Source organism: Centrocercus urophasianus, unplaced genomic scaffold (genome assembly GCF_019232065.1).
Source record: "Centrocercus urophasianus isolate 14NV4802_14NV808 unplaced genomic scaffold, USGS_Curo_1.0 seq_10, whole genome shotgun sequence".
Classification (NCBI taxonomy): Eukaryota; Metazoa; Chordata; class Aves; order Galliformes; family Phasianidae; genus Centrocercus; species Centrocercus urophasianus.
Genome location: NW_024884142.1, coordinates 49,913,683 through 49,939,785, shown reverse-complemented (window position 1 = coordinate 49,939,785; position 26,103 = coordinate 49,913,683). Strand labels below are relative to the sequence as shown.

Below are 26,103 nucleotides of genomic sequence, written 5' to 3'. Positions count from 1 at the left end.
CCCCCCCCCCCCCGATTACCATTCCTTACTGCCTGCGGCCTGGGGGGGTGAAGGGAAAAAAAAAAAGAATTAAAAAGAGTTGCTGAGAACATGATGCATTTATAAATTAATGATGAACCGAGCACAGATGTACATCAGTGGAAACCACTATGCTTTAGAATGTTCACAGGCAAAAGAGCTGAGTATTGGTGCTACAGCACAGAGCAGTAGAGGTTGCTGGCAGTAAGGAATGGTAATCTGAAAATATGGGATTTTCAGTGCCAGTGGGTGAGTTGGTGTAGATTTTGAAATGAAACTGTAAGCTGATACAACCAGAATGAAGCACAATCAAATATGATTCCCAAAGGCAGGGATTTCTGGCTGAGATTCCTATAACAAGTATGTGTGTGGGTATAATGAAATCTGGGTTCAGTTCACCTGGGATGTGCCAGCATCACAGCACAGGTGCAGCAGTCACTTGTGTAGATTTGATGGACCAAGGACACATGGACTTAGCTATGCATGTGCAGCAATACATTCCCTGTGCAGGTCTGCAGCAGTGCAGTAAGCAGCACTTGTATGCAATTTGCTGGTATCCAAAGCTGTGGGCCTAGGTGCTTCTGGCTATGGAGCTCCACATCCAGAAATTTCAGGGAAAAAAACAATGCCTTCAAATTTTTCTTGTATACAATTATATTTAAATGTCTTAGGAATTGTCAAAATAATCAAAAGATTCTTTTTTTACAATGATTTTTCAATAGCTAAATTTCATAAGGCTGAATTTGTAATAAACACTGTAGTGGAAAAAATGCAGGAGTGTCTAGGGCTCTATAATATAAATAATATAAATGCAAATAATATAAATAAATGATAAAGTATGATAAGAAATATGCATTATCTGACATAAATAATGAATGTTAACTTCTCCATGGACAATATTTCTCATGGGTATGTCTTTTCAGGATTGGATAATATTTACCAGAAGGATTGGTATGACTGTTGCCTTTTATTTATTTATGGCAATGAGGCCAACACATACTATTTTCCATAACACTCTTTGAGAATATGGAAATGTCTTGTAAGTATTGAAAATTGCAGAGCATTGGGTGTGTACATTGGAAATCAGAGCTCCCGGAGACACAGACAGCTGAAAGAGCTCAGACAGGTTCAAGATGAGATCTCACATGGGAAACTGTGAACCCAAGAGCTTGAGCCTGTTCATGCCTGGAGCAGCTGAACATGCGGATTAAAATAACTATAAAAAGCAAAGACAGCGTGCAAATATGAAAATGCTGATAGCAGACTGGAGTTTTCTTTTCAGCCTGCTTCCCAAGGATACTCCATATCAAGTACTTGGAAATGAAAGTCATTTCTAGGTAACATTTTGTTTTCAGTAAAACCCCACTTTTGACTAAAAATTTCAAAGTGGAAATTCACAGCTGAAACTCTTCAAAGTATGTTTGGTATGCATGTCTTATCTGTGGGGCTGAGTACTTACAGAAATAGCTGGTGCTGTTCCCTATTGACCCATAAGGCACAGTAGATGAAGCCATTTCTTTGTCAGAGAAACGTGAGTAGCAAGGGAGTGGCGCCTGGGAATTAGCTGTATGAGGCTGGTTTTACTTCTCTTCTAAGGCAGCTGACCTGTATGATCTGTAAGGAGTTACAGTTATGATCTACTATGTTGGGACAGCTCTTTAGTTTGTCCCGGTATGCCGCAGGGAAGCTGTGGTCCCCCAAAGCAATCACTTAAGTAAAATTATTAATGTAAAAAAGCTGACTCCTGACAGCCACACTAAGAATCTGCAGATCTCCACACATGGTTATAAATCTTTAGGACCTGACTGTAGCTGTGTGGTTGTTTTACATGACATCATTGATTACAACTGGTGGTGTGGGAGGAAAGCTGTGCTCATCTAACCTCTGCAGAACATTGGTAGGAAGTAACTACGGATGAAGACTCAGAATCACACAATATCCCATGTTGGACGGGACCTTTAAGGACCACTTCCAACCCCTGGCTTTACATAGCACTACCCAAAATTTAAACCTATATCTGAGATCGCTATCCAAAACCACTGCCCTGGGGAGCCTGTGCCATGCTCATCACCTTCTGGTGAAGAACTTTTTCCTAACATCCAGTGTGACCCTCCCCTGACACAGCTCCATGCCGTACCCTCGGGCCCTGTTATTGCCAGCAGAGAGAAGAGCCCAGTACTGTCCCTCCACTCCATGCAAGGAGGTCACCATGAGGCCTCTGCTCTGGGCTGAGATGACTTATTCCAGCACAAAGCCCTCCCTAAAAAAGCAAGTTATTTAACAAAACTGAGAACAAAAGGCATGCTCAGACACAGAGAGTTTACATTTATAAATTACCAACAAAAATAACAGACATGGGTGCAGCCTCATGTTCACAAATCTGCTGTTAAAAACTCCTATTACCATAGTGTTTTTGTGTGTATAACCTTGCTCAGAGAAGAAAAAGTCTGTTAATTCTGTGCATTTGTCTTGTTGAGGGAGGCCTAGCAAGCATCGTGTGGGGCAGGCTTGGGAGGTCAGACAGCATGTCAGTTCTAGATGGCTCTTGCTAAAGGTCTTCAGAAAATTCATGCAGATATGTCTCCAAGCTCAGGGCCAGCAAGCAGAGGAGGTCTCAAGAAGAGCTTTCCTGTGCTGCTGTAGGAGTGAGAGGGGGCTTTCCTAGCTGTGTGGCAGCATGATCCAGTAGTGGCCATTGCAAGGCCACCCCCTCATGTCACCTCAGAGCCCCTGCGTCCAGGAGAGTCCTTTGAAATCCGCAGCATATAGGAAAAACCTAAAACCAGGGGCTTGGCTTAGTGAGGTGAAAACCTGGGAGCATCTGAGAGGAGCAACCAGCAGCTTTTCCCCAAGAAGGGCAGTTGAGAATAAATCTGAACCTCTCTTTGCTAGGGGTTCAATCATTTCCCCAGTGCTCTGCTTGTTTCGGTTTGAGTTCTGTGTACTAGTGCTAGCCTTCAGGCAGCACTTTCAAAACGACAAGATTTCAGCTGTCTTCAACTTTTAAAGTGGGTGTTCTTATTTTACAATGAAGTAAAGTTTAGTCCTGTTCAAAATACAGTTTTCAGTATTCTTCTAAAAAGGAAAAGAAAATTTGCTTTGGATTATCCTGTGAACACTTTCATATCTAAAGGTACTTTTCTGATTGTCCTTATCATGGATGAAGTATAAATAATACTGAGAAAAGAGCCTGTGTCTATTGCTTTGGTGTAGAGGTGATGCACAAAGAAGACCACAAGGAATGCTTTAGCCTAAGTATTATTTTGCCAAGTTACATCACTCTGTGAGCTGATTTTATAAGAATAACTGTGCTTGTAAGGGAAGATGTGTTTGGCTCTGAAGAGTAACAACCGATTGACGTTATCAGAAAAGAAGGACCCAGGGTTGTGAATGGATCAATAACAATAACAACAATTACCATATGATTTATAATAGTTCATGCAGAAAATCTTTTTCAGTTGCTCAGGGTAACTTGTCAGATATAAGACAGCACATGAGGGAATGCCTCATAAAATAATTTCATCAACCTTTTGAAAGAAACAGGTCTGGAGAGTTGTTCATAGGAAGTATGAATGCCACAGAATGAAAATGCTCTTGCTGCAAAAGTCATGAACATGTCCCAGGGTGGATAAGTCCATGTCATTCCACAGTCATAGATATAGATAACTTTACATGAAACATGGATGGAAATGTTCTCTCAATCCTTTGTTGGCTTCTCCTTCAACAAAGAAAATCATCTGTGTCATGGCTGAAAGGGACATACTGTTATTTTTAGCTTTAATGCCTTTAAATTGTTTGTATTACCAATATCTTACTTCTTACTTGATTACTTCAATAGCAGTGAGAATTTGTTAAGAATATTTTGAGGTTCAGAAAGTACCCTATACTCTAACAACTTTGTCATTGCTAGTACATTTTATTTTCAATAGATGATGCTGGTGTTTTCTCTGAGGGACTATCTACAGGCAGTCGAAAAACAGAAGAACCATGTGGTTTCACACAGCTCATACACTGCAAAATACAAAGGCTGTTGTGGGCAAGTCATCACTTCAAATCACAGACTGTGCAACAGAAAAGGGAAAAAGGGAAAAGTTTTTCCCTTTTGCCACAGGAATATCAGAATTACATGTGATACATCATTTCGCCAGCTTTGAATACGTCTTAATCTCATTTGTCCCAGATGTCACAAATTACTGTTGTACTGAACGTGAGCATTGCTTGTCATTTTAAGATATGTAAGGATGACAAAGATGGGCAGGGCATGGGAACACCCTCTGAGACTGAACGCTGCTCATCTTTCTTTCATAATAATATGATTAATGTGTTTTGTGGTATCATCCTGCAAATGTTAACTTCTCTGACAATATGCCTTCATAAAAGGTGCGTTATGACAAAAAGTGATGACAAATCCTTCAGTCATAAACAGCTACCTAAAAGATGGCTGAGCACACAATAAATAAGGGAAAATCATTTTATTTTGCAATGTTGCTTTATCTGAGAAAAAAAGGCCACGTTTATAGAAAACTGATACTATTCTTGAAAGATTGAGACTTGACAAGAGACAAGATACAGACAGCTGAGCAGTCTACTGCCACGTGCATGAGTGCTTTTGAAGTCATCATACAGAAACCACCTATCATCCAAATCCAAATCTTTGTTATCTCTTTTGGAGATTTTGCGACCGTTTTTACTTCAGCTGTGGTAACAGAAGGAATGTTTAAACAGATGTGCACAGGTTGCAGGTACCAGCATGTTGCACTATGGCTGAGCTTCAAATAGTAGCTGTTTTAACGTATATATAAAAATTCTGTGCACAAAAACAGATGTATTGTAGCATGTTAGAACTGATAATTAACCTTTCAAGCATTATGTTTAGATTAAAGATAACTGAATTTGTGGCTTGTAAAAACACAGCCCTCAAGGGCTTCCTAAAGTGTCCATTATAAAAAAAAAGTTTCATTTTTCTTGAGATTGTCCTTTCTTTCTTTCCCAAAACAGCAGCTCAGATGTCATGATCGTTGGCTTTTGCTTAAAGTGATACTTAAATTCAAATGTCAAGTCTGTAGAGACATCTCCTGATCTAACAGAGACCCATCAAAACCCCTTTAAGGACTCCTCACAACCTCAAGAACACGATCCATGACTTTACTGCAGGAAGCCAGTGCCAGAAGGCCTCAGCTAGCCAGATCTGCCCCAGTTGGAGAAAGAGGGGCAAAGTAGCTGCACCACTGCTGATCTACCAGCAGGCTAATCAGATATCTCCGCTTGTGGATAAGACATGGTGTCACACTGACACATTCAAATTGCTTTCATGATGGAGCTAATGCTTCTTCACTGTGCTGCAGTTCACTGGTGTGGATGTTGCAGTTTGGGTCTATGCAAGCTCAAGACCTTTTTGTGCGCCCTCTTGTACAGTGCATTAATTCAGTGTAAGTTATGAATTTACTTCATATTAGTTCATTACTAATTTATTAATATTAATTCAGCAAAATGATGTGAAATTTGTGATTTAGCATTGATGTGACATTTCATCAAGAAAGTTGCAGTATAATTACAAATCTTCATGAGTACATCAGGTCTGGGCTTGGATGCAGACCTGGCTGACAAAATCCACAAAGGGAGCAAAGGACACTTTGCATTCTCTGTGCTTCACCATGTTTCACGGAAAACAGCTTCAATCTGCAAGTAGTGCAGCTGCTTTCAGATGTATGGGCAACCAAAATACTGGGCTGAGGCACATATTAGTTCAAAGGGAGAGCTCTGTGGGCTGTATTGCTTGTGAGCTGCCTGACAGACAAACCTGGAGCAGGTCGCAGGGAGGCTGTGGTTCATCTCTGTGTTGCACTTCCAGCACATCACAGGCAGGCTCAGGCAGGCCCTGAGCAGCATGTGCATGGATGGATCCACGTGCAGACTTCCCAAGGCACAGTCAAACCAAAGCCTCAGATTCATTCTCCCACAATGGCTATACCCTTACTGTACTATATTCTTCATGATTAATTCCCATGGTGTTTTCCCTCCTGCAGCTATGTCCATAAAGGATAGAGAGGACACTTACAAGCTCTTTCTTGTTTCTATTTAATAGAAGCCAGAGGATTTTTTTAATTGATTGTCAAAGATATCTATCATTCATTTTTAAATAGAAACCAAGAAAGGCAGCTTTCAGCCTGTATATGGCAAGTTCCAGAAGAAGCCACTGCCCTCCAATGCAAACAGTTGGCTAGGTTCCTGCATTCAGCTGCCCTGATTCAGGAGCTCAGCTATGAGATACTCCTTTCGCTAGGGAGAGACAGGAAGGAAAGTGTTAAACGCCAAGGGTGAGCAGCACCCGCTTTGTTACCGAGTCAGCAGAGCAGAGCGGATCCCACAGACAAACCCAGCCTTGCAGCCTCCCCCGGCCCAACTGGTTATTGCTCTGCAGTGGCTCTTACTCATTTGAATTTAGGTGGAGCTGCCTACCTCCCTCCCTCTCGTGTCTGTCCTGATTAAAAAGCTTTTTTTCAGACAGCTTCACGGAGGCTGGCAGGTACGGGTGCTCCTACTCGGGGCGTTTTGCAGAAGCACCCTTTACTTGGTGCGGCTGGGTCAGTAACAGAGTCGGCTTTCCGTGCTCTGCCAGCAAGATGGTGAAGTACGGCCTTGACTACACTCGCTGCAGATGGATCCTACCCCTGCTCCTGGGCATTGGCGTTATCTTTGGCATCATTGCACTGGCGGGCAGGGGCTGGCTGGAGTCACAGACCTTGCCCTATGTGCACCAAGCGTCGCTATGGGAGAGTTGCAGCAGGCCTTCGCAGGGTGGGGAATGGAACTGCGAGTCTCTCATGGGTTATGGTAAGCATTGGCAAGGGCGGCGGGGAGGTCTCTGAAGCAGTGGGTCGCCTTTCCAAGCACATCTCCCCAAAGCTCTCCCAAACATTTCTCCTAATATCTGACCTTGTTTAAGAAGCTGTGGGAGATGGGAACCAGTGCTGAAATACACCAATGCTTTTGAGAAACAGAACAAAGACAGCGTGTCCTCACCTCTGTGCAGAAAGAAACCTGGGTGCTTTAGACCATGGTTTGCGTAGTACAATAAACACACATAGTAGTGTATGAGTGCAGGAACTGCTATGGCATTTAAGACTTTATTCCTCTTTTAGAAGAAGCCAATAACCTTTCCTCACTAATCACAACTTTCCAGAACTTAACTACTGCTGAACAAAAGTCCAGGCAGCAAGTTGTGGGGGAAGACAATCTTGAGTGTCAGGAAGAAGTTGGGAGGTAAAAATGTATGGTACAAAGATATCCCCAGGGAGTGTCAGCCTGTAGAATGTTGCTCTAGTAGGTGGGTCGTGTGAATGAACCTTTCCATTATTATGAAAGAAAGCTTTGAGAGAAGAAAAGATTTATACTTGCACTGAACTTTGGCTAACTGTGCTATTAAACAGGATGGCACAAACTGAAAAGTTTTAAACCACTATGTCTGGGAGATTAAGCCAAGGAGAAGGATCATTCTAATTATGCTCTGTTTCTTAGTTGTTTTCTGTATATCTGGTACGTGTCACAGTCTAAAATAAGTTATTGACTGTTAGCCTGAGCCAGGAGAAACACTTGAGCTTATGATTTATGCTGGTACTAATTCAAACTTTAAGGGAGAATTTTCTCTAAAGCTCAGAATCTCAGCTGCTTTGGCTGAAAATTAATGTAAAACCAACTGTAGATGCAGTCTCAGAGGCTATTTATTACAGCTTTTTAAAATTGTTCTAAAAACGTATTGTCTATGTTCAAATTTTACCTCCTGTGCCCAAAATAGAGCTGTAAAGAGTTAACTGTAGCGGGCTTATGTGAATATAGGGCTCCAGGATAAAACTGGCTCCATCAAGCATCTTGCCCAGTCCTGCTCTCAGTGCTTCTGTGTCAGCTGTTTGGCTGGGATTAAGGCAGTTTGTTGGTTGGAGAGCAGGAGATGGTGATGCCCAGCTCCAAATATGTGTTCACACTGTGAATTGAGGGGGGGAGGGAGGGAGAAAGGCCTGACGTTTCTTACTTAGTATCACCAAAGGATGAGTCCTCGTCCTGCTGTCCAGCTGGCACTGTCTGTGTCACGAATGCCCGTTTTAGCTAGGCAGAAAATTTTCAGAAGTTTCACCATGCTTCTCTTGATAATACAGATGTTTCCAGGTCCTACATGGTTGTTTGGAATTTCACTTCCTTCCTTATTCTGCTCATTTTACATGCTTAGATTCTGCAGCTGTATGCACAGTTTCCCAGTGGGAAGCATCTAAGGACAAGCCAGGTAGCTCATCCTTCTCAATTTGGACTATCCCACCACCTATGGAGTTGCCACAAATTACAACCTCAGTAAATCCCATTTTTCTAACATGCTGGACTTAGGACATACATTTCTCCAGAATATGCTCCAGCACATGCTCTGAGGAGTCATCTGACAATCAATAATAATAATAAATCAATAGAAATGCTGTTTGTATGCTGCATGGTTGCAGCACACTCTCAACGGGCATGCATCTGCCACTTTACCTCATTAAAGACCCAGAAAGCCCAGGCAGATGCTCAAAATCTCGCTGGAAAAAAAATCCCAAGTGGAGAAGAAGAACATGGCTGAGATAGTTGTTTAGCCAATGGGACAATAGGTAAGGCTTGATGTAAAAAATAATAAAAAAAATAATGTATGTAGGCCAAATGACAGTGAATTTTCCTTTTCAAGATGATGACCTTCCAATGTAAATCTAGGCCGTTGCAGGTGTGGTTACCCCAGAGTGGTGGGAGGACTGTTAACTTGCCTACCATGGTGAAAAGTCACTGTCATGGTCTTTTCCAGCCCTGCAAATGTGGGTCCCTACTCTGTCCTAATCCAAGCATGGTGCTGCGGCACTGTACTGCAGAGCTGTTGTCCTTGTGTTTTATCCTTCTGGTTATGTGATTTTCCTACCCATTGTCTGGGAACCAGCACCTCATACAAGAAGATCTGGGCTGAGCCCTCAGGCTGGAGAGGACCCATGTCCTTCCCTTCTCACACAGGTGTGTTAGCAGGTGTGGTAGCATCTGGAAACATTTTCTTTACTGCTCCAGGATACCTTTATGAAACACAGAAGAGTAATGAGGGATTGCAGTTTCTTTTCTCTCTTTTTTTTTTTTTTTTAATTGAAAAGCAAATGTAGCCAGTTGCATGTCTCTGAGGACTGGTCTCAACTTTGGGCCCTGAGCAGATGGTGGTGCTTTCTAGGCAGATTTCCTTCAGACAGCTTATCTCCAGAGGTGGGGAGTGTTCAGATCCAGTTCTGCCCACTGTACTTCCTATCATTCTGTCCTTGCTCAATAGGTGTGGTGTTGGGATATCTCTTCTAAGAGCCCTGTCATTGCTCATGTAGCATGCAAGTGCCTGGTGCTCATCCTGGATTCCACTCAAAAGGCCAGACCATGTAACAGCATCTCGCTTGGAAGTACACTTTGTAAGCATACATCTCACTTGTTTTGCATTAAGCCTGATTTTGTATGCCCTGCTGCTAGAACATAAGTTTCTAATAGGTTCCATTTATCCACAAGGTCACAGAAAACAAGCATTCAGTGTCATGTTCTGTGGATATTTATCTTTCTTTTGTTCCAAGCTAAACACCATGCTTGATAAACAAAGTGTAATTACACGCCTTCCTGAGCATGGAGACAAAAGACATGATGTAAATAGCAAGGACAAGAGTATTTTACATTTTCAAGAGATTAATACTTTCATCCCTCCCTCTATCTCACAGTTCCTGTTTGCTTTCCTCTGGGCTTTATTTTCAGCTTCCAAAGCTGGTAGGTTCTGACATTCAGTCTTACTGTGGGGCTAGTTTCACTGACATACATAATATGCATGTCTACAACAGCGACTGTTAGTGAATATGCTCAACATGGATTGGATAGTAAGATATCTTAATCCACCACAGACAACTTCATCTCATTAAAATTAGATCTAATCATAAAGGTCTTGCAAATCGTTCAATATAGTGTGCAAATTCAGATCAATTTTTCCACCTACAATGTCTATAATGCCCCTGCATCTCTGCTGTTTACCTTAGACCAAAAAAAAGTAATATTGAATATTCTTGAGGTTGGTCATGTTTGAAGGAAAGGAAGCTGAATGTTTCATTGTCACTTCAGTGGCACCATCAGGAACATTTGGAATCTCCTGAATTGTTCAAGCTGACAGAATTCAGAATGTCACAGGGAAGACAAGAGGCCTACACAGTGGTGCTTTTTTGGAAAGCTAGAGTAACTGCTTCATTGGTGCATTAAGCTTCTATGCACTAGACTGTTACAAAGACAAAGACTTTGTGGATTGGTAACAGGCATAATATGAAGTATTTGGGACATGGCTGAGCTTGCAAAGTGCAGAAGTTAAATCCCTTCATGAAGCTGCCATGGCACTCCTTTGTTTTCCCTGATTTTTTGGCTACATCCCTCTCTTGTACAAGGCGTGTCTCAGACCTGAGACCGTTTTTCAATGTGTAATTTATTCCACTGCAGGTTCTGAAGATGTTTAAACATGTGTGTTCTTGGTTGGGAGGAATAACTGATTTTATTAATCTCAGTATGATGCACAATAAGATGAAAAAACTTAGCGGTATTTGTCTCATCTCACGTTTTACTTGTCCCTGCAGCCCTTGTATGTGCAGATCCTGCCCTCAAAGTAACTGCAAGCTCAGGCCTTTAAAGTAGTTGACTCATTTGGATGGTGCAAATAGAAGTCTTGGAAAACTGTTAGGAAAAAGCATTTTTGCGTGACAAATGAAATCCAGATCATCAATCATTTTCACATTATAGTATCCAAACCCAACCTTTTCGTACAATGTTTGGAGTTTATTGCCTGTGGAGAGTAGGAGAAGGTTGAATGATTTTCCCATCTGGAGAGGACACATTTCTTCGCCTTGTTTTCCTAGATAGTGATTAACAATGTTCTATCTCACTCCAATATTATTTTGGACTATGAATGTTAGTGCAATACTGCAAGATCGGATGTCTAGCATAGTATAATAATAGAAAAACATTTGTTCAAATACGGCAATAGATGATTATGTCTACAGTGTAAGTGAAGATAGGGAATGTTGCAAAAGGCATTCCCTTTTTTCACTCAAAGAAATAAATATTATACTGTAATCTCACAAGGACCATACTGATAAGTAGATTTTCTTGTCTGTTTTGCCTTATCAACCTCTTGGATCCAGAGAAACTTTTGTCACACTGAAACCCCATTTAGTATTCCAGAAGCAGCATGCATGAGTGGAAATTACTTGCCACCTCCCCCTAGCTAATGATACAGCGGTGAGGTACATGGCCTGGCCCCACATCTGCTTCTGGGAAATTACCTTCTTCAGCCAGTGACTCATCACACCTAGGGCAAAGGACAGACCAGACGGAAGTTTCCCTGCCTTTGCACTGCCTACATGAAATTATTTTGCTTTCTCCCATGTGCCTAGCAGGGCTGACAGCCAGGCACAGGGAAGCCCTTGCTTGGCTCAGGCTCAAGCAGGTACCCTGAGGAGAACGGTACAGAGACATTTCCAGAGAGCTGGACTGAGACACAGCCCACCCTAACAGGATCTGAGAGGAGAAGCTGGCTGTCCCGATTGTTGCTTGGCATACAGGGGTGTATGCACGTAGAAAAGGAGTGAAGCAAGCATATAATTGTGCTTTGAAGCAGGGCCTGTCTCAAGTCAAAGGGCCATTGTTGCAAACTTTCCCTGAAACCAAAGTTCTGCGCTTAAACTCTTTTAGATGATAGTGATATTCTGATAGATTTGTCAATGTGCCCCTAAATATGGGAAACAAAGGCTGGGGAGGTTTCTGATCAGTCCAAAAAAGACCATGAGAGAGCTGCAGCTAGCTATATTCTCTGTGCATTATCTGATTTACAGGGTAAAGTCTTCACCCTTTTGGTACAGGGGAAAATGAAAACACAAATTTTTGCTATTCCTACTTCACATGAGTGTGAAACATTTATATTTATATACACTGATAGTGAGTAATTTTACTGACAGTGTGAAGGGTAGCACATCACTTCCTAAGTCACCAATCTCCTACAAATTACTTTGGACTAACCAATGAAAAAGGTGATAACGAGACTGGTTATTTAACAACTTATAATAATCAATAGTTATTCAAAACTTAGAACGCTAGAAAATACAACCTGAATTAAATGTGTTAAACAGCAATGTATTTAAGGGACTCTGACAGAAGAACAAAAGAAAATGTTTGATTTTTCCTCAGTTTGTAGGAGAGACTCCATTGTTACTGTAGAGCTATAAAAAAGGGAATCAACCCCAGAGCATTTAATTAGCATGACTATTTTCATTCCTTGGCTGCAATTGCAAATATGCTTTCCCCTGTAATTTTAGGGTTTGTTCTTTTATATATTTAGTGGCAAATTCATTTAATCAGACTCATTTTAAATAGTACTTATACTCTTCAGCAATTAACTCTACAGAACGCAATTGCAGATGGCATCCCACTGTTTATCATCCAGCCTGCACTTTAACAATTACAGTTAAATTGGGTAGGAAAATATCGGTTGTGTGGAGAGTTCTTATCTCCCCATGAGGAGCTGAACTGCTGGTGTTGAGGACTTTGCAAAAATCCTCAGTGTTTTGAGTAGTCAGGATTGAAGTCATTGAATGCATGCCATTCACTCAGAGAAAGAATCTCTGCTGAAAATTGTGGCTATGTTCTTATTTCTCTTCAGCACATATCTTCCTTTAGCTTATTGAGGTAATCTGATATAACAAAGCTAAAGTACTCTCGGTAGTCTGAATGGTGATAAGAGCTGCAAGGCTGAATATGAATTCTACTGTAGGATTAAAGAGCCAGATTACTTAAGCAATTACTCAGGAAAAGAAACGAACCTCTCTAAATACTGTTATTTTTACATTTTCATTTCTCACTGACAGTTTGTATTGTTCTAAGCAACTTTGAACTTGTTCAGTCAGAAAATGTTTTAATGCCACATTTCTTCTTTGTTAAGCGCTAATACAAGATCTCTCTCATCAGTCAAAAATTGTGGAGTGAGGATGTCTGTGTCTTTGTCAGATGTCTCTGACCATGTCCAATGAAAAAGGGGGTTAAGCATAAGAAGAACAATACTTGGTGCATATAGAAATGAGATATAAATTCAATGTTTTTCAGCCTCAAAAAGCCCTGGGACAATCAAACTTAAAAGGAGCTTTTTGGAAAGGTTCTGCCCTGCTTTTTCAATTTCTAGTTCTAGTTCATAGCCTATGTTGTCACAGAAATTTATTATGTTTAACTCACATATCTTTTAACCATATTATAGCTCAAGAGTAGTTAGGAAGCAGATTTATCTTGCTACTATGCACATGTACTGATTTATCAATACCCTGCCTGTATCATTTATTTGACCTTGCCCACCCCAGTATACACATTCAAGTTTAAGTCATCCTATTTTAGTTTAAAAGATGTAGGAAAAGTAAGAGGAAACCCATCGTAGTATTAAACTGTATAAAATTAAACTGAGATCCCAAAATATTCATAGCGTATGCAACTGCTTCTGAAGATAATGTGAGCTAGGGGTATTCCCTGACTCTCCCCTGGTCTAACCTTTAATTTTGAGACACTATGTGCACATTAATTTAATAGCTAACTTACTCACTCGGTGATTCCTTTGATGACAGTGCTATACTTTCTGCCTCTTCTGCCTCCCTAGCTCTAAGTAAGCACTGAGGAGAAGCCCTCATTAATACAGGATTTGCAGAAGCCAGCATCGAAGTCAAGCTTGTACATGTCTGGGCTTATGAGGAGATGAATTTGAGCCACTCCCTCAAGCCTAACTACTCCCCACCTCAAAATCCGAGTCAGGGTAGCTCCTAAACTGGATTGCTTTCCTCAGTAAGAGAAGAGGTTTTCAGAAGCACATAAAGCCTTGAACTCAGGTCTTGCCTCTATATGTTCATTACTGAAGTTGGTGATTGGAAGTTAATAGTTATTTGCTTTAAATGAGTTAAAGTTCACCAAGCTGAACTGAAATGTTACCTTAGCCCTAAGCTATAGTTAAGATACTGCCTTCTGCTAATATATATTGTGTTTTACTGATATGTGGTCTGTGCATGAAGGTTCTTTACCTTACTGTTTTCATTTAAAGATGTTATTATATGATAATTGGAAGACCTAATTCTTTCCCATTTGTATGATGGGACCTGCTACTAACCACTGAAAAACTTTAGCAATGGAATTATGCAGTATGAATCTAAGTAGGTCATTCTCTGCCACAGTGGTTGACTCTCAGGTAACGGCAAGCTCAAAGGTTTACATGGTTCCCCCTCACATAAAAATGGCTTGCATATCATAAGATAATATTCTGTTATTAAATGAGAAATCCGTATTGACTGCCAACAAATTCTGAAGTAATGCTGAGGGAAAGAGCAGAGTCACTAAAAAGGGTATCAAAAAGAACTGCATATTTTGTATTCCACTTCAGGCTTAACACACACACACACAAAAGAACAGAGAAGAACAACCAGTACTGGCCTGCCAAGGGAAAGATACACAAAAATCAGTTGTTTAAGAACAGTTCAGATGCAATGAAGAGCACCAGAGGATAGAAACTCAGAGAATAATACACATCCAATCATGCCTTTGATTTTTTTTTTCCCCATTTTATTCTGTTTGTAAATTATCCTTTGCTAATAAGTTATTTTCTTCATTTTTATAGCTTTTATTTTAAGTTATATTCAGTCAGTAGCTTTCAGTGTGCACATATTGTTTATTTATGAGAAGCTACTTTCAAAACTTTTTGATTGGGTTTTAGCTGTACACACAAACACACACAATGTAGTATTTCATAATCAACTCATGTTATCAGCAGATGCTTGCAGAACATTTTCAAACAGAGCATCAAATTTTCTTATAGTTTGATTATTACAGGTTACCTGATTATAACTATCAGAAGACACTATTTCGTGCCTGCAGTTTTAAAAGGAAATTCTGACTATGCCACTTAACTTGGAGTCCTGTATGGCCGTGGCTTATATATGCAACAACAGCTCTTAAGCCTTCTGCTGATAAACTGGATTAATGACTTTGACGGGTCAGATGGAAGAAAAGGAGGTATAAACTAGGAGAATGCTTTCAGTTTAATTTATCGTTTCAATGGAAACAAATCAAGGAGTCCAGAGTTCGCCACACCCTGACGAAAAACGTCAGGTTGAGAAATCCGAGTGAGTTCAGCTTTGTTTTCAAAATAATGCTCTTTCCCTTTAATCAGACAGTCATAAAACAGGTTGAGCTCTACAAACTCAGTCTAGAAACATTCTCATTAAGTACAACATAGAGATGAATCACCGGCATGGCAGATTTTAGTTCTTGTAAGAATTGCTATGTAAGACTGGAGCTAGAACAGTAGGATTTGTGTTTCTCTCTCCTGATCCTGTGAGGGATAACAAAGTAAATGTTGTTGTTTTCAAGGCAATCTTGCTTTTTTCTCTCCTTTGCATTGAAACTGTCATCCCTATAATTGCTGCACAATTCACTGCAGAGGCTGATGTGATAACATGATCAGCTGGCAAGAATGTGTCAGTAATTTGTTGATCTCTGCAAGCTGACAACAAACTGATTTTCTTTCTAGTGCTATTTGTGTATTTAGATTCAAGCTAGGAGGAAAATTTGAATAAACATATTCTTACTGATTTGACTAGAAGTACTCCTGAAGTTTCGACGTTCCTTTCAGAAAATATGAACTCAGAGACACTCAGTAGTTTGTGTCACTTGGGGGTACCACATCAAGAAAGACATGAGAACAACATCGTAAATGTTTTCTCACATTCTTGAGTATACATGGCATATACAGTGAAATTAGAGAAATGTGTTGTTATCATGAGAGAAGTAGGCTTCACATGTTATTTTTAAGGCACTGCTGCGAGCACAAAACACATGGCAAGCTAAGAACAGCAGAGTTAGTGGTCCTAAGTTTTGACTTGGCTTACTGCTGAGCAAGGAAGTTTGCTTCCTTATGTGTAAACCATGAGCAGTGTCTGCACTTTGGGAAAATGCACAAGAGCGTGAAATCAGGAAGGCAGGAAATTGGAGACACTCTTAGTCCTGGATTTCTCATAGTCAACCAGCTTCCATATGGTTGCAGTCAACAAGAGGATATTCAAAATATGTTTAGATGGAAGGATACAAGAGGAAGTCATGCTACTTCTGAACTAACTTAGCTTTGATAGCACTGTAATAAAGCTGTGTTATTATTAAACAGTCTCAGCTAATTATCTTGCTCATAAGCTACAGCAAGATCTGCTTGGGCATGGGTGGACTCCTTCTGTTCTCTAAATTAGCTGAGATTCTCCTCACACAGCAATGAGTATTAGATGGAGGGCACTTATTTTCATTTTGCAGTAGTCACATATGGTTGCATTCATGGTGGGTTGTTTGCACTTTCAGAAGTCATTACTGACTCATGCACAAGACACTGTACACAGAAACACTTTTTCCTCTGTTTTAGATAGGCGTGAAAATGGGTGGCTGTTTTGCCTGTGTTAGATTGCATGGTCTTGTTTTAAGGCCTTTACTGTGAGACAGAATTGCTCAGAAAATTGCCAGCTAAAAGGAGCTGAAGAAAGGATGCTGTATTACCTCCCACAAACTCTCTCACAGTGTTCATTTGCATTTTTTCAGCTGACAGAGGAGGCAAAAAGGGTGAAGTAGGATGAAAATGCAAGTGTTGCAGTATCCGTAAGGTTTTCCAGGACTCTTGCATAAATACACATTTCTTTTCTAACTAATACATTTTAACTATTAAACTGCTAAATCATCACTTCCAGTTGGAGGACATAAGAAAACAGTTCCCACAAGTTCCTGAATATGTTCACTGATCTAGCTTGATGTCATTTAACCTGCTGTTCCTTCTGTCTCTATTTCTGATTTTATGATAGGGGTCTTCCAGCTTTCAACTGCTCTCCCTCTAGAGTCAAACGTTTGTTAAGTTGACATTGCATCCATGATAATTCTATGATCTGGATTTCTTATTTTAATGAAAAAAGATTTGCAGTTATAAAAATTACTTATGCTTTAACTTTTGCTTTATGTTAAAGAAAAATATAAAGAAAAATAAGACAATATTTGGGACCAGCTTAGCTGTTTGGTTGCAATTAAATCATTTCCTAAAAGCATTCAAAAGTGATTCCTAATAAAAACGCCTGTTCTGAACAAAGTATTTTGCAGCCCGTGGAGAAACCTTGGGGAGAGTGCTGCTGCTCAGCATCACAAGGATTCTATTCTTGTGCTAAGGCTTTGAGATTGCTCAGGAGATGCAGAAGACATTTTGTGGTTGTAATGGCTGGAATTGCACATTCTCCATCAGTTTTTTCTGATCAATGAAATTTTTCTAATTCTGGCATTTCTGAGGAACTATATTTACTAGTTGTATTGGTAAAGACACTAAGGTACTCTAGTTCTGTCTGACACAAGGAAAAATAAATACCTCAGAAACAAAAACAGTTGCAGTTGTACCCACATAAAGTTTTGCTACCTTCTACCTCAGGGAAGTAAAGTGTTTGCATACTGTGGTCTCGGACTACTAAAAAGTACTGCTTAAAAGACCAGACAAAGTCGGGTTCCTCAAAAAAAAAAAACCAACCCATTACAGTGGCTCTGCTATGGAAGCTTATTGCCTTACAGGAGCTGTATACTGGTTTGCTTCCAACTCTGAGTTACATTTTTTTTCTTTGTAAAAATGTCATGAAATTGGCTGTTACATGATTAAGCAGTGAGTCCTAAAGATGTAGGCATCCTGTAGAGAACAAGTCTCTTCTTGCGATACATCCAGTGCCCTGCAGGCTGGGCATACACCCAATCTGCTTGCATAAAGTCACAGCACTTGTAATACTACTTCAGGAAAAACACCTGAGCAAGGCTAAAGGAGGAGTGAGATGACAGCATGGGCATGGTACCACCACACTTTGCTGCGGCCATCAGGTCCCCTCTGAGCCCTTAGCCTGGTGAATGCTGCCAGCTGCTGGATGGTAACTGTCAGCAGCTCCTCAAGCAAGGCTTTGGAGGTCAGCTGAGGTGCTCCTCTTCCAAGCTAGACCTTGCTTTTCCAAGCTGTGTGCTATACCTCTGTGCCTTCTCTAAACTCCCCAAGAAAAGAGTTGGAGCTAAAACACCAAGCTAGGTACAAAGATACAGGCACAGCTTTGCTGTCTCTTCATTTTTTCTCAGGCAGCTGACTGTGTACAAGAAGAATAATACAGTTGACAGGTCTTCCAAAGCAAATGGAAACCCTTTGGCATAAGGAAGAAAAGAGACATAACATAAAACAGAAAATGTAGTGCAGTGGCTAGAAGGGAGCAGAAGTCATAGAGCAGAAAAGAATGTTGAAAAGTCAACAGAAAGATAGATGGGTTTGATGGGTCAGTGGAAACAAAAGTAAAGATGGAAATTCTTTAAACAAAAGGGCCGGGGTGGCATCAGCACTGCCAGCCAGGTGAGGTAAGTGGTTGTCCCACTCAGCTCTATGCAGTCTGACCTCACCTCCAGCACTGGATGCAGGCTTTGGTGCCACCATACATGAAAGACGTAAAAATATTAGAGAGCATCCAAAGGAGAGCTATGAAGAAAGTGAAAGGTCTGGAGGATATGATGTGAAGTGCAGCCAAGGTCCCCTGTCTTGCTGGAGCTGTGTCAGGGGATGGCCAGGTGTTAGGAAAAGGTTCTTCGCTAGAGGGTGGTGGGCATGGAACAGGCTGCCCAGGGCAGTGGTCAGGGCCCCAAGCTGCCAGAGTTCAAGAAGCATTTGAACCGTGCTCTCAGATATGGGGTTTCAATTTTGGGTGGTGCTGTGTGGAGCCAGGGGTTGGACATGGCGATCCCTTTGGGTCTCTTTCAACTCCCAACAAACCTGTACTCTATGATTCTATGACCTCCTTAGGCCTACCTGAGGAAAATTCTTGATACAAGACTGCAAGGGAAGCTCTGCTGGACTGGAGACAATCTTTTGTGTGGGAGAAGTTGCACCACAACCATTTACTACTTATGACCAATGCGGTTGCTATTACTGAGGATAAGACACTGTAAAGTATTGGCTTCTGCTTCAGTCCTGAGTGTCATCAGTGACATTTCCTTTGCTCCTTGTGTAGTACAAGTTGAATTACAAGCAAAGGGAAGGCTATTTATTATGTAATTAGCAAATGATTTAACCTGAAATATTACCGATGTAGTAAGAGGTTCTATTGCAGCATAAACAAGCAGCCATGTTTCACGTAAAAGACACCAAGCTTTCTGTTCCTTCCACAGTTTTTGGCTTTAAAGCTGTTGGTTTTAAAGCTTTTCCAAGCTCCCCTGGACCAAAGGTCAGACGGAATGGCCAACGGCTCCATAACTGCAAATCTTGCAGCCATCAAGCAGTCAAAGAGAAAGTAGGGAAAAGAACAAATAACACGCTCAAAACAAGATTCTTCATTCCACTTCAGCAAGTTAATGTTCACATGCATTTTTGTCTACTCCTACCTGATTATTCTTGAAATCTTTAGATGGCAGAAATTCAGGATAGCTCATTCTTCCACAGTGCAAAGAAAGCTTTTGCTAGGTATGCTAGGGAACGAAGACCATGAATTCTCATGCAAAAGATAAAACAAATTAGGTATTACTTTTTTCAAGAAATTCTGAGTGATTGTGGGTTGGACTCAATGGTCCCTGTGGGTCCCTTCCAACATGATATATTCTGTGATTCAAAGAAGATAGGTGCTTTAGAAAGTTGAATAAATCAAAACTCTTGTTTTATTGTCAGCCTAATGGTGCTGGTCAAGCTGCTAATCAGTACTTCTAATGTCAGAAGTATGAACAGCACTGATGGAGTATGTACTGAGAATGTGAATTGGCAGTGTTTGGCACATTCAGTACAGTCTTCTGATTGAAGCAGTCAGCTTAGTAGGTTTTTGAATACTAGAAATTTCAAGGAACTTGGTTTCATAACTAATCTTTAGTGAAGAATGAACACCACATTTGAGTTATAACAATCACCAGGTTTGTTTGGGCTGTGGTAATTTTACAGCCTTAATGTTATATGCATTTGATTAGAAGCAAATACCCTGCAAACACATAGTGTAGGTGAGGGGTGAAGTCCATAAATGCCCAGCAGAATTTAACTGCTTATTCTATTTACATACACAATTTTAGAAGTGTCAAAGTAGGCTTGGTACAATTAAGAGGCACTTGGATCTTTTTGAGCAGTCGTCACCCCTCAAGATGTAAAATATTGAATAAATAGTATTTTTTTCAGTTGTTATTCCAGAGCCATGTGCTTAGCTCTGACATGTTGTGACATAAATATATATAAGTTGAAAACGAGGTTATTTCTATCCTGAACAGGTTTTTCAAAATAGAACAGTTCTAATGTTGGAACAAAAGGAGAGGTTGAAGTTTTCTACAAAACAGACTAAAAATCCTTAGGTTCTCAGAGTTAGATGAAGGATAAAAGGGCAGAAATTTCTGAATCTTGATATTTATGGTGTATTGCCATACTTATAGATTTGCGTGCCAGAGTGATAGTGCTTGTATTTATTTTTTTAATGAAGAACGTAATTAATTTCCGGGATGGTCTAACTCTCCTGGTTCGTGCAGAATGCTGCTGGTTTTACAGCATCTGCTGAGGTAATGATATTTATTCTTGGAGTGTCCACTATTTAATCTCTACAGTCAGTTTTTGCTTAATTCTTAATGGATAAACCTTAATAGGAAGCGTATATACAAGCCCCATTTCTTTCTGTAGGAGAGGTCAAAGATGGTGTGCTTATAGACTTTGTGCTTTTTGAATGATTTCTGTTGGGTCTAAAATGTTCATCTCCAAGAGGAAAGAAAGTTTCCATGCTTTTCCTCTTGGGACTTCCTTTTTGTGTTTGTTTAAAATTAGCATTTCATTATAGGCCAGAGAAAAACACATCTTTTTTTTCATTCTAATATGCTTTCCTTCTGATTTCAGCTTGGGGAAGAGCTGCAGCTGCCACATACCTTGTTGGCTTCATTCTCCTTGTCATCTGTTTTGCTCTGGCCATCATAGCGTTTGCCATTGATACACTTCGGTTCAACTTCATAAGAGGGATTGGAGGCTTGCTTTTTGTTGCTGGTAAGACAATATGTGAAGCAAAGTTTAGCTCATGCAGATATACTAGAACTGATATTTTCCTTATCTGCTTCTATGCTCAGTTCTCTGTCAGTATGCATTTGAACTCTCAATGAAAGATAACATAAAATCAGCCGTGGCAGTGGATCAATTTCCAAATCCTCCAAAACATGGGTGGATTTAGCTGCAACTATTATGGAGGTGAGCAGTGTGATTGGTGTAAGCTTAATCCACTTTTTCCCTCCTGTTTCTTCAGCTGTGTTCTCCATCATGGGCCTGGTCATTTATCCAGTGAAGTTCTCCAGTGAAATTGAAATGACAGGAATCAATATGTTCAGCTGGGCCTACGGCTTTGGCTGGACCACTGCCATTATGGAAATATGCTTGGGATTCTTCTTCTGCTGCCTTCCTAACTATGAAGATCAAATCTTGGGTAATGTGAAGCCCACGTATTTTTACTCTTCCCCATAAACACCAGGAAAAATATATTTGTATTCAAGAGATATCTGACTGACCATCTACATTTTCCAGAATAGTATCATCAGATGGAGTAGAAAAGGTTGGAAACTTTTAAAATACATACAGAAAAAAACAGTACTGGCATTTTACAATAAAGTTATTTACTATTTTTCTGAACCTTCGTATCTGATGTGGATTGCTTAGAAGATTAATTCTAAAAATTAAAAAATCCTTGTGTTTCCTCATTCATTCCCATGAATGTGGGTGCATATGGATTCCATTAAATCTTATATGCTTTTACATTTCCAATTAAATTCAGAAAAGAAACTATCAGTAAAGAAAACAACACATACCGTCTTTCTGAACAAAATTAGCTCACAGAAATCCCATTTTGTATGTTTCAATTTTCTCTAACCTGAAGATTTTTCAAGAAACCAAATGCCTTAATCTACTGACTGTCAGAGCAGCAAATTAGTCAGCCAGCACTCCATGACTTTCCTTCCAGTTTTGCATTCATTCACTTAAACTGTAGGGCTACAGGTCAAGAGAGACCCCCACTACCAAAGGCAGCATCCTGATTTTCACCCATCCATTTAGAATGTAAGTATTTATTTCTGAATGTTAGCATCAGTAAGCTAAGACCACCAGTAATCCAAGCACCCTCAAAAATTCTGGCATTCTGTTGTCGATGCCAGCACAGAGCAGGCAAAAGAAAGGGGATTTCCAGACATTTCTACAACCTACAGATCTGGTTTGAAGAGGCTCCTCATTCAACTTTTTTTTCATGGGCCTCTGCCAAAAGGCCCTTTTCATTAATTTGATGCTTACAAGTATTCTAAAAGTAGAGATTGCATACTGTAATGTGTATAAATACCAACTAATACTAAGACTGTCACATATAAGATACCTTTCAGTATCTTATATTCAACAGCGCTGCAAGCCTGGGTATATTGAAAGCAATGAGGTATACTCAATAAACTGCTGGCTTCTGTATTGCTAACCCTAGCTTTATAATACTCAATGTCTTGCTTTCTGTAAAGAGAACTCCTACTGAAATCTTTAACTAGATAGAATTATTATCTTGTAATACATGTGCAATTTTGTAACTGTACTTTGGAAAGTGTCCTGCCAAATGTTCTTCACTGCAAAGAATGAGAGAATTTTTTTTTTAGTAAAGCCTTTAAGTAGCTAAAATTAATAAAGACACAGGCTTTTATCTTCTTTTTTCTTTTTTTTTTAAAATATATTTTATTCATCCTCTTTTTTTTTTTTTTTAATGCAATTAACTCCATTTAATTTTATGGGGTGACTCCTGACTTAGATCAATAAATATGAGAGATGTATCAGGCTCATATGGAGTGCCTTTGTGACAGGGATAGGCTAGAAAAAAGCTTGCAAATACAATAAGAAGATATTTCCTAGTTGTAAAAAAAAGAAAATAAAATAAACACAGTTGGGATAACAGTTTGAATAAAATGTCTTCCAATTCTTTATGTAATGTTACCTGTCCAGGAAAAGAAAATCTTAACTCTTTCCATTATGCTTATTATACCTAATAAATGATGGTATCTATGTATTGTTTCAAAACTGAGTCTTAGATTTTGTTGTCTGCCAAGAAGAAGAAAGCATGGAGTCTCCCAGGGTATTCTCTTCTAAGGCACCATATTGGAGCATCTGTGTGTGCTGGCTGGATTTGATAGGGGAGAGTAATTTAAAGATCTTATATTAAGACATCTTGTTCTGCTCTTCAGTTGACTGTATCCTGGGGCCTCATTCATATTCATATGAGAATAGTGATTTTGCTCTGTTGAATTGATGGTCTACATGGAGACAAGTAACTATATGCATGGTTCTGTACTACAGTGTGTTACAGCTTGTTTTAGTGTGGGAGACAATGTTCTCATGTTCAGCAAATAAGAAGGCTGTGTCCTGTGGTCCTGCTCAGTGCTTTTGGATGTGTCAGTCCCTTGAGGAAGCAAAGGTGAACTTGAGCAATCACTGACTGTATTTATAGTTTCTTTCCCATTAGCTGAATGTTGACCCAATATCTGGAGGTGGAGAAAGATGCACAGAACAAGGTTTAGGAGTATGACTCCAACCTTGTTGTAAGAGCAGAGCATAATTAAAAGGCAAAGAAAATCTTAGTGACAGATCATGTCCCCTCCTCCCTTCTCTCCTTTGCTGCTCTCAGCACCTTCATCATCTCCTCCTTCACTTCCTCTTCCCTAAAGGCAGCAAAGCAGTATCAGGGCTGGTGATGATGGCTCTGTGGGATGCAGCCCCAGCATCCATTCTCCACTGCCATTTTCAGGAGGGCTGAAGTGGCTTTGCCAACTCCAGCACAGCCAGAGGGAGCCCAGTTCAGTTCCCTCTACAGAACCCAATGTCCAAATACAGAAGGACTTTATTCAAGACAAAGGAGGGGGGGAAGTGGATATCCAACGTGCAGAAGCACTACAGGTTGTAGAGCTCAAGTGCTTGTACTTAAAACAGTTTGTTTTCAGTGATTGAATAGAATCGTAGAATAGTCTGGTTTAAAAAGGACCTCAAAACTCCAGTCTTTCATGGGAAAAGGGAATGTAGACAAGATTATATAGTACCCTGTCCAAAGTGCCCCTGCCACAATGGTGGAACCAGATACTTGAGAGAGCATGGTGCAAGCAGAATGCAAAATGCATTCCATTTTAACAGAAAAAGGTGCTGAATCCAGAAGCCAAGGGGGTGGCTAAACTAGATTATCAAGAAACTGTAAACTGAATAAATGATCATCTAGCTAAATTATCAACTAAATTGTTAAATTAACCTTCAGCCAGGTCAACTAAATTATTAGCTAAGCAAAGTGGTGAATGATTTTGAACAAAGTCAACATGTGATTCTGGATTTTGAAACCAAGGAGAAATAAGAGAAAGGATCCCCTGATGTTCTGGTTCCATTTCTTAGGGTTCTTAATTAATGTCTCACCTGTAGGAAAAAAAAAAAGGTGCCTAACCACTAAAATAAGTAAAATGAAAGACTTAGAACTTCTTTGTGCCCAATCACAGCGCTGAAGAGATACCAAGTAAGAATAGATGACTGCAAGATTTGTCTTTTGAGATCATGAGCTCTGCTACAGCAACAGAAGGAAAGACATCACTGCCAAAGGCATTGCTGCTTCTCCTGTCAAATTAACTGCTGGGGAAGCAAATTCCAAAAATGCATTTCATTTAATTCAACTATATTACTAATAGAAGAGAAAGGCAAAATGGTGCTGGAAACGAGCAGATTGTCAAGCAGCTTCCCAGGTACAAACTGAAGCAGAAGAATTAATGAAATCTTTCTAAAGGTAAGTTAGTATATTCCATTTAATTTACGGTGTTTCTTCCAGAGCATGTGTGGCGTGTTGGTGTCTTGGTCTTTGTGATTCCTTTTGCAGATATTTCCATCTTTCATTATGCATTTGTCAGGCACCTGCCATTGGTCTTAAAATGTAGCCTGCCTAATCAATAATTAAAATGTAATCTAGTTTGCGACTGTATTAAAGTTGTGCATATTTTGTTGTATGAACTAATGCTATGAGTGATATTTTGACCCTGTTGACATCACTTGCAAATCCATTATTGATTTTCTTGAGGCTGACATTTCATTCTTGAAGAGCAAACACTTTTTCCTACATGTGCTTGGAATAAATGAATGTCTCTGTGGGCAGCTCCATTGATTTCAGCAGCTGTGTTCACTTCTGGAGTGCAACACCAGTCCGTGCAAGGGAAGTTACTGGAGTTACAGAAAGCAGGATGGTTCCTAGGAAAAATGACAATTCAATATGTGCAATATCTTGCAAAATCTGGATCATAATTGAATAACATTTTTTTGATACACATGTTCACAGTAAAAAGAAGAACCTTCTTTATTGGCAGATTTTAGCTCTACAGCAATTATTACTTCTTATAATTTAATTTCTTGGAATACTTTCTTGCATGTTTTAATAGTCAGTGAACTCTGTGCTCTGAAGATGAGTAGATTCAATAAAGGAATGGAATAATAGAGCTCGTGGTTAGGAGGTAACTGATCCATTTGTATGCTGTGGCAGGAAGCAGTAATCAAACTATCTTGCTGGAGAGATACTGAATAGAATGACCATAGTTTCTTCTGAGTTGTATTGGAAGGTAAAATAAGACAACTGAATCAAAAGGCTGCTACATAGTTAATAAGGGAGTTAGACGGAGGAAGTCACACAGATCTTGCCTTACTATTTTCTCAGCTGTTAAATTACTGCTATTGTCAGAAATTTTGGTTTTGAGGGAAAATTGCTATTCAGGTGCAGCTGTGTTGTAACAACTAGGCCTAAATTTTATCTCCAAAGTTCTTCAGTGCCCAAACCTAGGAAAATGGATGGATAACCTTAGGATTGCAGATATTTCTGCTTGATCCTTCCATAGGTGGTTCCTTAAGTGACTTAAGGATTTAAGATTAAGGCCTGTGTGCTTGTCTATACACACTGATTAGCTCAACAGATTTTTTGCCTATGGTGTAGAAACACTTTT

At 39.9% G+C, this 26,103-nt stretch overlaps 1 protein-coding gene across 1 annotated transcript; it reads left to right on the top strand.

Annotated features, from left to right (window-relative positions):
• The first annotated feature begins 6,641 nt into the window (after window positions 1-6,641).
• LOC122164412 (p53 apoptosis effector related to PMP-22-like) lies at window positions 6,642-21,631 on the top strand. The gene is made up of 3 exons (XM_042826432.1): window positions 6,642-6,852; window positions 20,984-21,127; window positions 21,381-21,631. Exons 1-3 carry the CDS (start codon window positions 6,642-6,644, stop codon window positions 21,593-21,595), a joined length of 570 nt encoding a protein of 189 aa, XP_042682366.1. The 3' UTR covers window positions 21,596-21,631.
• Window positions 21,632-26,103: the final 4,472 nt, after the last annotated feature.

Coding starts and splice junctions, on each gene's coding strand:
- LOC122164412 (XM_042826432.1), top strand. CDS start 6,642: ATGGTGAAGTACGGCCTTGACTACACTCGCTGCAGATGGATCCTACCC. Junction 6,853..20,983: donor CGAGTCTCTCATGGGTTATG/GTAAGCATTGGC, acceptor TTCTGATTTCAG/CTTGGGGAAGAGCTGCAGCT. Junction 21,128..21,380: donor AGGCTTGCTTTTTGTTGCTG/GTAAGACAATAT, acceptor CTGTTTCTTCAG/CTGTGTTCTCCATCATGGGC.